Source organism: Coccomyxa subellipsoidea (assembly GCF_000258705.1).
Source record: "Coccomyxa subellipsoidea C-169, whole genome shotgun sequence".
Classification (NCBI taxonomy): Eukaryota; Viridiplantae; Chlorophyta; class Trebouxiophyceae; family Coccomyxaceae; genus Coccomyxa; species Coccomyxa subellipsoidea.
Genome location: NW_005178023.1, coordinates 564,147 through 578,337, shown reverse-complemented (window position 1 = coordinate 578,337; position 14,191 = coordinate 564,147). Strand labels below are relative to the sequence as shown.

At 51.9% G+C, this 14,191-nt stretch overlaps 6 protein-coding genes across 6 annotated transcripts; 3 read left to right on the top strand and 3 right to left on the bottom strand.

Moving 5' to 3' along the window:
- Positions 1–704: 704 nt before the first annotated feature.
- Positions 705–1,382, bottom strand: COCSUDRAFT_44881 (histone H3; the record flags this gene model as incomplete). The annotated part of the gene is made up of 2 exons (XM_005643589.1): positions 705–993; positions 1,261–1,382. The coding sequence occupies 2 exons, from the start codon at positions 1,380–1,382 to the stop codon at positions 705–707; spliced, it is 411 nt and encodes a 136-aa protein (XP_005643646.1).
- A 384-nt stretch (positions 1,383–1,766) lies between these two features.
- Positions 1,767–2,288, top strand: COCSUDRAFT_59588 (histone-fold-containing protein; the record flags this gene model as incomplete). The annotated part of the gene is made up of 2 exons (XM_005643588.1): positions 1,767–1,851; positions 2,062–2,288. 2 exons carry the CDS (start codon positions 1,767–1,769, stop codon positions 2,286–2,288), a joined length of 312 nt encoding a protein of 103 aa, XP_005643645.1.
- A 1,775-nt stretch (positions 2,289–4,063) lies between these two features.
- COCSUDRAFT_9230 (putative histone H2B) lies at positions 4,064–4,697 on the bottom strand (the record flags this gene model as incomplete). Its single annotated transcript, XM_005643587.1, has 2 exons — positions 4,064–4,294; positions 4,590–4,697. Coding segments are annotated over 2 exons (339 nt in total), but the record flags the coding sequence as incomplete, so codon positions are not given.
- A 336-nt stretch (positions 4,698–5,033) lies between these two features.
- COCSUDRAFT_19992 (histone-fold-containing protein) lies at positions 5,034–5,705 on the top strand (the record flags this gene model as incomplete). The annotated part of the gene is made up of 2 exons (XM_005643586.1): positions 5,034–5,144; positions 5,445–5,705. The coding sequence occupies 2 exons, from the start codon at positions 5,034–5,036 to the stop codon at positions 5,703–5,705; spliced, it is 372 nt and encodes a 123-aa protein (XP_005643643.1).
- A 928-nt stretch (positions 5,706–6,633) lies between these two features.
- On the bottom strand, positions 6,634–8,941 carry COCSUDRAFT_44877 (TFIID-31kDa-domain-containing protein; the record flags this gene model as incomplete). The annotated part of the gene is made up of 5 exons (XM_005643585.1): positions 6,634–6,667; positions 6,736–6,905; positions 7,222–7,323; positions 7,406–7,492; positions 8,795–8,941. The coding sequence occupies 5 exons, from the start codon at positions 8,939–8,941 to the stop codon at positions 6,634–6,636; spliced, it is 540 nt and encodes a 179-aa protein (XP_005643642.1).
- Positions 8,942–9,348: 407 nt separating this feature from the next.
- COCSUDRAFT_59584 (hypothetical protein) lies at positions 9,349–14,178 on the top strand (the record flags this gene model as incomplete). The annotated part of the gene is made up of 12 exons (XM_005643584.1): positions 9,349–9,369; positions 9,903–10,046; positions 10,166–10,565; positions 10,704–10,857; positions 11,170–11,317; positions 11,513–11,641; positions 11,893–12,060; positions 12,223–12,384; positions 12,747–12,894; positions 13,172–13,378; positions 13,587–13,724; positions 13,874–14,178. The coding sequence occupies 12 exons, from the start codon at positions 9,349–9,351 to the stop codon at positions 14,176–14,178; spliced, it is 2,124 nt and encodes a 707-aa protein (XP_005643641.1).
- Positions 14,179–14,191: the final 13 nt, after the last annotated feature.

Genomic DNA, 14,191 nt, shown 5'->3' with positions numbered 1-14,191 from the left:
GACATCCTTGGCACTTTTTGCCCAGTGTGCCAGGCGCTGTGATTTCCAACCTCTGACAAATTTTGATGACAGTGTAGCGTATACAGCTTCTGACAGGTGCAGGACACGTTTGCAGAGTGACCTATGAACGCACAATGTTGCCGGCAGTGTATGTGCAATTGCTTAGCTGTTGTGATGGTCTGTGCTTTGCTTCATGATGCTACCTTGACTGAGCGCTTAGCAGATGTAATGGAGGGTTTCTTTTCATCCTGATCATTTTGACTCTTTATGAGCCTATCCATGGCATCACAATCATATTGAGTGGCCGCACAAATGGCATGGGTATCTATAATGTCCCCTATGCTGGAAGGGGACATTTTTCAAGCTCCGTTGAGAGGATGGCAGCCGCAGACTTTTCGACTTGAGAATTCCAAAAGAGTTTTTTTGTTTCTATCAGAAGATGCAGACAACAATGCAGAGTGAACGCCATGGCAGAGATAAGAGGAAGGGCTGCCTCACAACTGCACATCAGATCATGCAACAACAACAAATTGAATTGTGAGATGCCAATGGACTTGGGTCACCCCATGGGCCACTGGGCTGGCAGCGCAGAGCTATGGGAAGCAGGAAAATAAAGGTGTGTTGGGAAGAGAAGGAAGCTTGATTCCAGAGGATGGTGGTGTTAAAATAACACCGGTTTGGGTTTTGGGGTGCGCTGGACAGATCTAAGCGCGCTCGCCACGGATGCGGCGGGCCAGCTGGATGTCCTTGGGCATGATGGTCACGCGCTTGGCGTGGATGGCGGCCAGGTTGGTGTCCTCGAACAGGCCCACCAGGTAGGCCTCAGCAGCCTCCTGCAGGGCCAGCACTGCGCTGCTCTGGAAGCGCAGGTCGGTCTTGAAGTCCTGGGCGATCTCACGCACCAGGCGCTGGAAGGGCAGCTTGCGGATCAGCAGCTCCGTGCTCTTCTGGTACTTGCGGATCTCACGCAGAGCAACGGTTCCAGGGCGGTATCTGCAAGCCAGCAAGATTGGTGTTCACATCCTCACAACCTTAAGAATTGTCAGGCTTCTGGACAACTTGACATTCAGTAGCAGTGCAATAAGAATCCTCCTAGTCTCACATTCCACTATCACGGGTGCCACAGAGCAAGGCAATCTGAGGCAGTGGTAAGAAACGCATTCTTAACAATAGAACAGCTACAACAATTGCCTGCCTTTCAACCAGACTCTAACCCCGATCAGGTATGTACAAGCTGACTTTGTTGCACCCTTCACACACCTGTGGGGCTTCTTGACGCCTCCGGTGGCGGGTGCGGACTTGCGAGCGGCCTTGGTGGCCAGCTGCTTGCGGGGCGCCTTGCCGCCGGTGGACTTGCGGGCTGTCTGCTTGGTGCGAGCCATTGCGTCTGTCTGTGGGTGCCTGAATGAAAGAAAGGGTGGAAGCAGGAAAGTTTTGCAGGAGAAGCAGAATTTTGCAACTTTGAGCAAAGGGGAGGTGATGAGGAAACGGGTGCCACCTGGGGTGCAGGTCAAAGCCAAAGTCTCAATGTAAAATCAACATTTCTCATTTGAGACATTAGTCACCACAATACTGCACTCTCATTGGTTGTAGCAGCTTGCAGCCAATCAGCAGCCAGGAATGTTGGGTGCACAACACCAGTTTTGAAACCAAGTGTGCCAGCCCAGTGCGCTATAAAACGCTTGCAACTCTGCCTAATTCATTAAAATATTCCAGTTTCACAAAGCTCTTCAGCATCTTCCAAGCTCTCAGCAAACAAAGCAACCATGTCTGGACGCGGCAAAGGAGGAAAGGGCCTCGGAAAGGGCGGTGCCAAGCGGCACCGCAAGGTCCTCCGTGACAACATCCAGGGTGAGCACTGCCTTCTTCTTTGCCTATGAAATTGAGTGCTTGCTCTGTGTGGATGCATAGATGCCACGAGCATTTGCCTGTGCCATTTCTGTTCTTGTTGCTTGATACATCTGACCAGATTATATATCTGCTTCTGTAGCTTTACAAGAGTTATGGAAAATCCTCTTCAATATGGATGATGATCTGATCCCTCTTCTCGTTGCTTCTCAGGTATCACCAAGCCCGCCATCAGGCGTCTGGCTCGCCGTGGTGGTGTCAAGCGCATCAGTGGCCTCATCTACGAGGAGACCCGGGGCGTGCTCAAGGTGTTCCTTGAGAACGTGATCCGTGACGCCGTGACCTACACCGAGCACGCCCGCCGTAAGACCGTGACCGCCTTCGACGTGGTCTACGCCCTCAAGCGCCAGGGACGCACCCTGTACGGCTTCGGCGGTTAGACAGCTGCTGCAGCTACCTGTCTCCGAACAAACCAAACCGGTGTTATTTTAACACCACCATATTTTGGAAAGGCTCTGCATCTTTGCAGCTCCATCACAACATTCCTGATGGCCCCATGAATCTCCTTCTTAATCAAATATCAGCATTCAAACTGCAGGACGTGAACCTCACGTTGTGAAGCAGCACAGATGATTCCCTATATATTTCACTGCTGCCTTTGTTTGTTCCAATACTGTGATAGCGAGAATAGGAAATCTGTGCTGTGGAGAATGGAGTGGGGTGCAGGCATGGCTGTTTCCTTGGGAGGTACTTGAGCACAGCACTGTCCTGCTCAGCCCACTCAATTGTGGTGCAATGCTGTGCGACCATCATCTTAGACAGGATGCTGCATCTTGAAGATCTGCAGAAGCCTGTATGAGACTGTCAATGATAGTGCCATCATCGACTGATCTTCAAATAGCTTCAGTCAATTAGGAGGCACTGGGATTCAGGAAATTTGCACTGTCGACGTGTCACAGCTCTGGTTGGCAGTGCAGATTGACTCAACAAGTGGCGACTTCTGGTGTGCAGAATTGCCAGCGCGCATGGGTTAGGGGGTTGTGAGATCTCGAATGGTGGGCTGGTGTGAAAATAATTGCTTGAAAGGGGGATACGGTAGCGCATTTTGACAGGATCAGAAATTGTTGGCAGAACAACACAGTCCGTATTCAATACCAATAAATCTTAGGCCTGTGCAGTGTCACACTACGGTACAGTATTTCATGAGTTGGGCGAGGCCTTTGCGCAAAACATATGTTGAACATTGCCCCCCACTGTCAAGCAAAGCACTGCAATTTTTGTTGACATCAGCTGAGCTGGAACCAGCTGGTCGCAATGTTGGGACTTGTTCCCAGGCCACATGGCACAGACTGTGAACAGTCTGTGCCATGTGGCCTGTTATGCATTATCGCTCAGCAGCCAACTAGACAGCTTTCATGCATTACAGTATGTAGTAAATTATAATCCAGCCATCTGAAAAGATTCAAATTTATTGGTCATACTTGCTAAGAAGCTCTGAGCTGTCACTGAAGTGGCACTTGAATTCTGAGTCCACCTGAACTGAGGACTCCAGCGCAAAGTTGCCTAGGGCGCTGTCATAGCTCTGCCAGACAATTGCATGTCATGAAACACACAGAACTTGCGTAAATTCGTGCTGCTACGGTGAATTAATTGTAGCAGGGTAAATGCACCGCTGTTGACATGCATGATGGATGTCAGAACCCGAGAGCATGTACAACAGAGTGCACAAAGTAAAGACCATTATTAGAGAGCCACAGACATGATCTCACATATCAAGTCCACCTGAAGTGCATCGCGTTTTAGCCAGCCAGCGCTGAGATGTGGGATTCTCTTGGCAGGTGGTCAGAGAGGGCGGTGCTGCGTGAGAACTCCGGCACACTGACAGCTCAGCTCTGCTGGCACAGCAGTACGTCTGTGAAATGCACCGAATTCACAAATGTTGCTGTTGTAATTGCGTTGCAGTGTTATCAAAGCGCATGCCACTGGCAAGCTAAGTGTCCAAGGGCATCTGATGTGCATTCATTAGGCAAACAGATCATCCTGATAATACAAATGCAACATTGACAATGCTAGTTCATCAAGCTAATCACATACGAAGGTTGCCACATGATGTGTGGCAGGCCTTGCAATTGAAAGATAGAGATTTCCATCGAGTGGTGGTGTTAAAATAACACCGGTTTGTTTTTGCGCTGCTGTGTGGAGAGCAGGCAGCTTAGGCGGAGGTGAACTTGGTCACAGCCTTGGTGCCCTCAGACACGGCGTGCTTGGCCAGCTCGCCGGGCAGGATGAGGCGCACAGCGGTCTGGATCTCGCGAGAGGTCACTGTGGGCTTCTTGTTGTAGCGGGCCAGCTGGGCGGTCTCAGTGGCAATCTTCTCGAAGATGTCCGTGATGAAAGAGTTAAGGATTGAGATGGCCCTGGAGGAGATACCAGTGTCCGGGTGGACCTACAGGACAACAGATACACGCAGTCAGCTATCAAGTACTTGATGCAGTCAGACCTGTGATGCTGTCAAAGTGCTGTTCTTCTTGGCCAGTTTGCATTGTGCAAAGGGCCTATGCCACAGGCAACAATACAACGTTCAAGTAACAAGCAAAATCATAATGTGATATCGCAGCAGCAATATGGAAGCACTGTTTGGCCATTGGGATGCTGTGGTTAACAATCAACGATGTGTCAGTGCAAGCTCAAAGACAGCGAGCAACCCGTTGCTTCCATCGCAGCACAGAACGCTGGCTCACCTGCTTCAGGACCTTGTAGATGTAGATCTTGAAGGACTCGACCTTGGCCTTGCTCTTCTTCTTGCCACCGGTCTTGGCGGTCTTCGCGACCTTCTTGGCGGGCTTCTTCTCTGCCTTGGGAGCCATGGCTGCTTAACTGGGTTGCGTGAGAGAAACGAGGGGCTTTGCGGATGAATGTAACGAAGAGCTGAAAACGTTTGAACTTTTTTGGCAAAGCAGCAGAGTGTTATATTCCGGGTGCAGGCGCGGGCCAATCAGAACACGGTATTCCCAATGCCAAACTTGTCTTCTGTGGTCCTCGAATACTGCTCGCTGATTGGCCGGCCTCGGAGCCCGAACCTCAAAGCTTGTTGCTCAACTTCATTACCGTCAAAACGCTTTCAGAGATCAATCTGTGCTTCCAGCTTCCTTTAAAACTTCCGAGCTCTCCAAAAGCCTGCTATCATGTCTGGACGCGGCAAGGGAAAGACAGCCAAGAAGTCGGTGTCCAAGAGCACCAAGGCTGGCCTGCAGTTCCCCGTGGGTCGTATCGCCCGCTACCTGAAGAAGGGCAAGGTGAGCATGACTTCTATCTTTGATCTTTGTTAAAGCTAGAGTCGCTTTTGTCCTGGTTAGTGTGCGCCTCGAAGGATCCCTATGAGTGTTAAATTAAGGTCTGCAGCACTTTTGTATTTGTTCTCGGTGGCGTAGAGGCATCTGGCGTGCACAGTGTTTGTTACACTTGTGGTTGCCGCGCTGATTGTCTTGGCATAGAGTCAGTCAAAGTGACTTGGCCTATTATGGTCTTGCACTGGGATGTGCCATCCTCAAGCTGAAAAGCAGTAAGTGACTTGCTTGTGTGCTGTGATCCTGCAGTACGCCAGCCGTGTGGGCGCCGGTGCCCCAGTGTACCTCGCCGCTGTGCTGGAGTACCTGGCAGCTGAGATCCTGGAGCTGGCAGGCAACGCTGCCCGTGACAACAAGAAGACCCGCATCATCCCCCGCCACATCCAGCTGGCTGTGCGCAACGATGAGGAGCTGAGCAAGCTGCTGAGCGGTGTCACCATTGCCTCCGGCGGTGTCCTGCCCAACATCCACTCCGTGCTGCTGCCCAAGAAGACCGCCAAGAAGGAGTAGACTGTCTCCAGGCGCCACCCAAAAAACAAACCGGTGTTATTTTAACACCACCAACAGTTGGGAAGTCTCATGCAAGCTTGTGAGCATAAAACTATATATCTCTGTGCTTCCACTTAGCAATTGGCTGGTCAATGAGAAATATTACGGGCATATCATGATGTGCCACATTGTACGATATCAGTTCAGGATGTTTTTACTGGGAACTCTTACAGAAGCAGAAAAGTACAGTCTGCCAACATATCCGGCAGGTCACAAACCGCCCAAATCAAGCCTCCCTGCAGTTGTAGTTTACAGATGCCGCTATTTATACACTGAGGAATAAGCTGAAGACCAAGAGCAGCATGGTTGAGTTCACTCATATCCTGTAGCCCAGGTTCTGAGGGAATCACCTAGCCACATCAGCACCGTGGCTGGTGTGGCACGTACAATGTATGTATAGAATTCTGCTTTGAAGGGACACGTCTGTACAGCAATCTAGTTCAAATGCACTTCTACAAGATCACCAGCTTATTTCTATGCTCTCATCTCAACATTCTGCCTAGCTGGCATATCTCCGCATCTTTCTCCATCTCATCAGATCTCCAAAGATATGAAAATATCAATGTTCAAGTTGGTTCTGAGTTGCGATCCAGCAGCTTTACTTCAAGACGCGGCTGCTTTGATGCTGTAGCATTTGGCCTCAAGCTGCTCTGCCCTCCACCCTCCCTGTTGCACCCACACAAGCTATTGAATCTCCACACATTGCTCCTCAGTGCTCATTGAGCACATTGAGCACTGCTCAAGGCACATGTCTGCATGCTCCCTGACGTTGAAAAATTGAAATCCACTGTATGTCTGCTTTGCTGCTGCAGCAGTGCAACAAAAAGCAAGTCAGTCACAGCACCATCAACTCAACCCTGCTTACTGTCTGCACACCATCAAGATTGATCTAAGCTGTGCATTTCCTGCCCAAGATTGTAGCACTGCAGCACAGCAGTGAACATCAGGCGTCAAGCATGAGATGCAGCATCAGCACTGCAGAAGCACACACCTGCTGTCAACGTCCATGGACTCTGCAGGTGCGTTGGGCGCAGCCCCTCGAGCCAGCTGGTAGTTGGCGCCCAGCAGGCAGTCCTCCTCTGGCGGCAGGCGCAGCCCAAACACATTTTTCAGCTCTGGCAGCGGCTGCGCATTGCGCCGCTCTGCCAGCTGCATCAGCACCTGCAGCATGCAGCAAAGCGCTGCATCACCTAAAAAAATTTAAAGAGTAGAGCTCTATTTATTAGATGGCACATGTAGTGCCGGTCTGTGCTGCTGGTCTTGGCTTGTGCAGTTTTCATGGCACCCAGATTGGCAGGCCAGCTGCCGCAGCGAGGGTGTGTTCCTCTGCCTTCTGCCAGCCTAGATATCGACACATGCGTCCTTCCGCATGCCTGCTGTATTGTGGCTTGCTTTCTGTGTTGGGATACCGGTGCAAGCGGCTGTTGAAATTTGCACTGCTTCAGGCATTTCCAAGTGGGTGATGAGCAAAGCCCACCTCCTGAGGAGGTGGCTTGGCGAATTGGAAGGTCTCCTGGGACTGGATCGCAAGCATGACATCCTCCATCTTGATGCTGCCGCGTGGTGATTTGCTGTACGCCTGACATCACAAGGCGATAATCATGCTGGGGCCGTCCATTTCAATTGTAAAGCATCACTGAGCTAATATGGTAAACACGGACCTGTGCATCTTCTAGGATGTCTGACATGTATCTATACAGGAACTCCAGCAATTGAGTCACCACAGCTGGTTCGTAGCGCTTGACACCCTGCGCAAACGTCCCAGCATCGTCTCATTAACCAGGCTCCCTGATTAAATAAAGGAGAGGCAGATTGACACACCCCTAGGCCAGAGTCTGTATGAGCATTCCTGGTTGATCCCTTCTCGATCAAATGTCGAGAAGCATCAAAACTCTGCGAGATGACTTGTGATGAACTCCGAGCTGAGATGCACTCACCATGGATTCCAATACATCCTTCACCAGAATTGCTCCCTTTGGGAGATCCTCGTCACTCATCTGTCTGCAAGATCTGCTAAAACCGATGCGGTCCCTCCACTTCACATTCCTTCTGAGGTATTATCCTGGAACGTTGTAATCACGTTCACTCTTTTTTCAGATATCCGAGGAGGACGTGTATGGATAGGCAATGGGTGGCTTCAATCGTTGCACTCGATCACAATGAGGTCTTTGGAGCAACAACGCGGAATAGCATCCCAGATATCTATTGGCATTGGTCTTCGACCTCACGATACAATAGCACTGGAACTGTTTCACATTCTGTCGACCTGCCCAATATTGACCAGTGGGCTGCCCGTTGGCGGTGATGGGCTGCTGGCACCATCAAGGTCATGTGTGTTTTGCAAGTTAATGTTTTCCTATTTCTCTAAAATTGGATTCTCGGACACCAGTGCAACTGCATTGGCATCGCCGGCCCGGCGATCCCAAGAGCCTGTGCTGCGCCGCACCATATATGGCATGCATGCAGTGGTGATTACGCCTTCCGAAGTCGAGTCTAGGAATTCCAAGTAATCTTCAAGTTGATATCCACGTGGTGCACTGGAGCTGTTGACAATGCAGCTTTTTCTCTATAAATAGGACTAGTGCCATCGGGTATGCGTATTGTCAACTTGACCGTCAGAGACCGTCAGTACTGCTTGAAGCGCCGCCGGCGGCAGTGCCGTGGGCAGGCAACGTCACCTGTCTTGGCTACCCTTCGTCTGATCAGGATGCCAGCACTGTTCCTGAGGACCCCATGTCCCGAGGTACTGCCCCGACATTGTACACAAACACACTGTTCATATCAACAAGTACCGCAGCTGGTGGACGAGCATGGCATACACTTTTGATCATGAGAGTACTGCGCCAGTCTTTTGCCTGCGCCCCAGCTGTGCACTGTATCGTGCAACTCCGCTCAGCAGAGTCTCTTTGTCTCTACTATCAATGCATCCGGCTCGCTGCATCCCGCTCTGGTAAACCCTCCGATAATCTTTGCTGCCATCATTGAATGATGGCAGCCAAGTTGGCTTAGCTTGCGGCCATAGCGCCGGTGGCCCCGGCCCCGAGACCCACTCCAATAAGCATGCCAACGAGCACGGCCCACCAGCGGCTACCGGCCGCCCCTCCGGCTGCTCCCAGCAGCATGCCAATGCGTAGGCCCAGCCAGCACCCAGTGAGGGCCGCACCGCTCAGCAGGCTGTACAGCAGCTCTGGTGCCATCCATCAACCTGCAGGGGCCACGATGGACGTTCATACTTGCTGTGGAGGCATTTGTTCTTTTGCAAATAATCAAAACATCTGCATTCGCAGAAGGACTTCTTGAAGCGCAACCTCAAGGAGACAAGGAAGCGTTTTACATTCTAAGGGCTCTCAACATTTGACATCCCAGCTTCAGAGCGCGACGAGCATTCTTTACGATGTATCGGATCCCAGATTTATCTGAACCAATTTGCATTAGAGCGTGATGAATTCACCTCTGCTGCTTTGAAGGATCACCATTCCTTGGGAGCTCCGACACCAACGATCTGACCTGCCAGCACGTTCAAGTTTGTGACATTGTATCCAAGCCACCGTGTTTATCTAGACTAGTAATTGTGCAAATCTCTTCTGCTCGATTACACTGCTTGATGACACAACGGGTGTCGGAGGTTTCGACTAGGTGCCCGCATGGTTTGGGGTCTGCTATAATCCCGCAAGTGATTTAGCAAATTTTTGGATGCATTTGCGATCTTATAAAGTTGATTATCACTCCTCAACATAAAAGGGCGCATTTCATTGCTTAAAATCCTTCTCATCAATACGCTATGCGCAATGCGAGGAAGATTCTGATAAGCTGAGGTGGCCTGGTCATGGCTGCTCCTCGTCTTTTTCTCGAGTTTGACAGCAGGCTCCAAAGCGAAATAATCAACCAAACCAACACGAGATTTCTGTAAGTGTTCCTGTGCTATGACAATGCGTTGACTCTTCTGCATCGCGCACAATGGCATGTTACATCTACTGAGAAATTTTTGCTGATGGCCAGGTTTGAACCAAGAAAGGTCGTAAAAGACGTTGCCTCGCTTGCATCTCTGGTGAGCATCGCGATCAAGCGAATTTCTGTGCCACTTTCAAAGTTGACTTCCGGCTCACCTTCACAATTAAGACAAGGCGTTGCAGAATAATCTGAATATGCTGTTTACAGATTGCAAACGAGTTCGGCATCCCTGCCTCAACGAAGCTGCGCCTGTGTGTCAATGGATATGCAGCTCCTCCCCAGGGGCCAGGCTCCTTGCTGCGGGACAATGACACAGTCAACGTTGCCCCTGTTCCCACCCTTCTCACTGAGGTAGCAAGAAAATCACAATCTCGGGTACCCAATGAGCATCTCAATTTCTGCCTCATGCATGTGTCTTGCAGCCATATGGTGTGTCATCATCTCACGAGGTTTTTGTATTCTTTCTGAAGCTGGGGAGCGACCTGGAAGCAGCCGTGAGGAGTGCAGTGGCCAGTGGGCCGGTGAAAGAGGCGCTGTCCCAGTTGCTTGCCGCAGCGCAGACTTTGGGCGGGGACAGCCGCCAGCATGCCAGTGCCGGAGCAATGGTAGTGTCTGCAGGGAAGAAGGCTGCCAAAGCAGAGAAGGAGCCTCAAGCCGCAGAGCAGCCCTCCAAGCCCAAGAAGAAGCGTGAGAGAGCAGAGGCAGCAGAGGATGCAGCTGCGCTGAACTCCCCGGCAGCCCCCGCAAAGAAGAAGAAGAAGCGGCCTGCAGGCACAAAGGGAGACACCCAGCCTGCTGCAGCTGACAAGGAGCCTCCTGCTAAGCCAATCCTCCCAGCTGCAGGCAAGCTCATGCGTTCCCGTCCTAAGAGTAATCATGCAACACTGAATGCCAGCCATTATGTCGCCTACTTGCATTTAAGTATATCCAAGTAGGCCATCAGTACCCTTGCTCCGTGTTCAATGCCTGGCATTGCTGCAAATAAGATGTACTGTTTCCCCACTGCAGACACTTCTAGTGGAGATGATGACAGCGCTGATGTCAGCGACAGCGAGGAGGAGGCAGGCACTGCTGGCAAGGGCCCCAGCCGCAGCGCTCGCCGCAAGAAGCTGAAGCGGCAGCTGCGCAGGCAGGGGGTCTTGGACGCCAGCCTCAAGCAGCCGTCAGCAGAAGACAGGCAACGCCCCTGCTCTGCAGGAACAAATGTCACATGACAAACAGTCACAACACTGACCCACTCACGTGTCACCGAAAGGAGGAGTATGTGCCAATTGAGTCTGCCTTGCAGCTCTAACGTCAAAATCTGTGACTTTACTGGGTAAGCTTATTGTTTCAAAGCAGTGTTACAACGAAGTGACCCACTTGTCCGCAACAGAAAGCACGCTTACATGCTCATCCAAACTGCAATGCGCGAGGATGTGACTTGATCGTGGTGCGTGGGTGCATCGAACTCAGCAGTATTAGTGCTGTCCAGGGGTGCAGCAGCAGCAGCTGTGAGAGAATGGAGGGAGGAGGAAGCTCCGCCAGCACCTCAGGCGCTGCCCAAGCGTGGTGACACCTGGGCTAAAAGCAGGACGGATGTGCAGTTCATGCAGGAAGGCCACGTGTATTTCCCCGACTCGGTACGCCCTGGCACGCCCAGAAAAGCCACAGCTTCACTGCATGGGTTGCTATGCTGCTTTCGATCTGTCATGCTAGGTGGGAGTGTCTATCATCAAATGATCCAATAGAGTTGCATGCACTGCATGTCACGGATTGTGTGAGTGTGCATGTCCATGAGAATAGTACAGCAATGATGGTGCTTTCTGCCATTACAGGATGACGAAGAGGGGATTGGCGGGGGGAATCGCAGAATGGACAGAGCGCAGAATGGACAGCCAGAGAGGCCAATTCCTAGGAAGCTTCCTGGACCGCCGCCGCGGCTGTATCCGAGTGCCGCGCCGGAGGTGACTGTCTTGGCCAACGGACATGTCCCCAATGGCAATTACCAGCAGCAGCACCTCGCCAATGGGCATCAGGCAAGCTCTTCTCTTCTTGACGTGAATCTCAGCCCTGTAATTAGGGATTGCAGATGGGCATAGCCGCTGTAAGCTTGAAGAAATACACGCTGCCTTGCAGTGCAAAGCTTGCACCATTAGACTGATCGCAAAGTCACCCTCTTCTGAAAAGAGCTTGATGCTCTTGTCGGTTGTTGCAGGAACCCAAGCCTGTCCGGACCCAAAAGCAGGCGCCATCAAAGCCAGTGGACGCAGGGCCCAAGACAGATGCAGAGTTCGAGGCGCTGCAGAGGGTCGAGCTGTACCCCATCGAGGGTGACATCATCGCTTACCGCCTGCTCCACATCAGCGCTGACTGGACGCCCCAGGTGTGCTGTCCACCTCCCTTGCAAACCTGTCTTTACCAACGTGATACCATGCGGAAATTTTGAGATGCGGGAGTCACTTGTATGTAGGATACTCCACTTCACCCTCATGTGCTTCCTTGCAGCAGGAAGAAGTATACTTGTGCTGAGTGTGTGTCCCGGCAGGTGTCTGAGTGGCGCAAGGGGCGGGTGATAGACCTGGATGAGCAGAACAAGGTGCTCACAGTGGAGCCCTGGCCTGACAGCAGCGTGCACCCACTCACCGGTCCCAGGCAGCCTTCCCCCACTGGCCATGAGACCTGGTCCGAGCTTGACGCGCTGCAGCCGGTGCGGTATACGCACCTTAAACTTTGTTGCCGCGTCACTCCATGGTCCACTATAGAGAGGGTGATATTTATGTGATTCCGTGCTTTCCTTTGCACACCATACATACCAGTGGTGCAAAAATATTATGCAGCCGGTGGGGGTGAACATATCTTTACTACCCCTGCAGCATCACTCCAGCGAGCACTTTCATAGAGGGGTAATCTTGCTGTTACTGCCATACTTAGCAGCATGGCAGCTAGCACAGCAATGATGGCATAGTTTTCCTTAGCTTGTCAACGTGCCCAGTTGCAAGGGCAGTCTTGACTCTCCATGCTGATATCATATAAAGTTCGTGGCTGACAGCATGTGTGCATGGAGTGCAGCACGAGAGCGGAGGTGAGGCTGAGGAGGAAGAGGAGGAGGGAGAGCAGCCTCCGTCAGACTACAATGAGGACGGAGTCCTCGTCACAGCCCTGACATCCTTCTGTGACATGCGTCTCATACGTGGCTACTCCCCTGCCAAAGAACAAGGTGCGCACACACACAAAAATCCCCTTACAACATACACGTTGAGATATGAAAATCGTCAAAGTCTTGTAAACGGAGAAATACTGTGTTGGTGCAAGCCATCTCTTCGCTGTTGGGCTGTGCATGGAACATTTTTCTGGTATTGAGCAGCTTACGAACTACTGAGATAGTAGGTCCCCATGTCCGGCATAATCTTTTGGAAGAGTGTGTTCAGGGTGTCGTGCATTTATCTGGAAAACTCACAAGTGCCTGGGACAAGGGTGGACATTGTGCTGTGCAGGTGCCCAGCCAAATGACCCGGAACAAGCACAGCCAGCTAACGGTGAGAAGTCAGGGGGCGCTGATGGCATGGTCATCAGCAAAGGGCCTTCTGCAGATGGCCCTTCCCATCAGGGCACACAACATCCGCACAGCACCCCACTCACAGCAAATGAGCACCCAAGTGGGCTTGCCAATGGCGGTCCCAACCTGGGACCACCCAAGCCAGGTGGGCAATGCCTCCAGCAAAAGGTTTCAGTGATCAAGCTGTATTCTCTATCCGTTACAGCCATCTGACCGACACGAGTATATTCAGAGTTAAGTTCTACTCATTCGCGGTGCCTGCCATTCCTGCCTGCAACCTTGAGGGACAGAAGTAAGAGCAATAGCCCCTTTTGCCTACAGTGTTGAGACTAACAAGAGTGCGTGTGTCGTAGGTGGCACTGTGGTGCAATCCGTCGGCGACTGGGCGGCAATCGCCGCGCAGTTGAAGCGGCGAAGGGAGGAGCTTGCTGCGCAGAAGAGCTCCTCTGCACAGGCTGCCTCACCATCAGTGTCGAAGATCCTCACTCCAGGTGTGCATGCGTTCTACCTGCTATAAGCCTTTCGCCCATGCCCCACTGTTGAGCAGTGTTCATTGCAGCATCGTGAACTCTGCCAATGACCCAGGATACCCTTTAGTTACAGAGCAATCTCATGAGCATGTGATGCTTTGCCGCTGCAGGGGTCAGCAGTGCCAGCAGAGACCCTGCTCCAGAAGCAACCCAGCAGCCGAGTGCTGAAGGCAATGGTACCACAGCCCTGCAGTCTGCTAGCCAGGGGAGGGAACCAGGGTTTGCAGTGGCATCAGAAGAGCAGACGGAGAGTGGCAGGGCAGTGGATGCAGCAGCTCAGACTCCAAAATCGCAGGTGATAGGCAGTGGGATCGGCACTCCGGGAGCGGCCAAGCCGCGGCCAGGGGTGCGGTCATCCGCCATTGGGCCGCTGCTTGCGCGGCTGAGAAGGGAGGCCACGAGTGGCAAGGGCTGACCAAAATCTATAG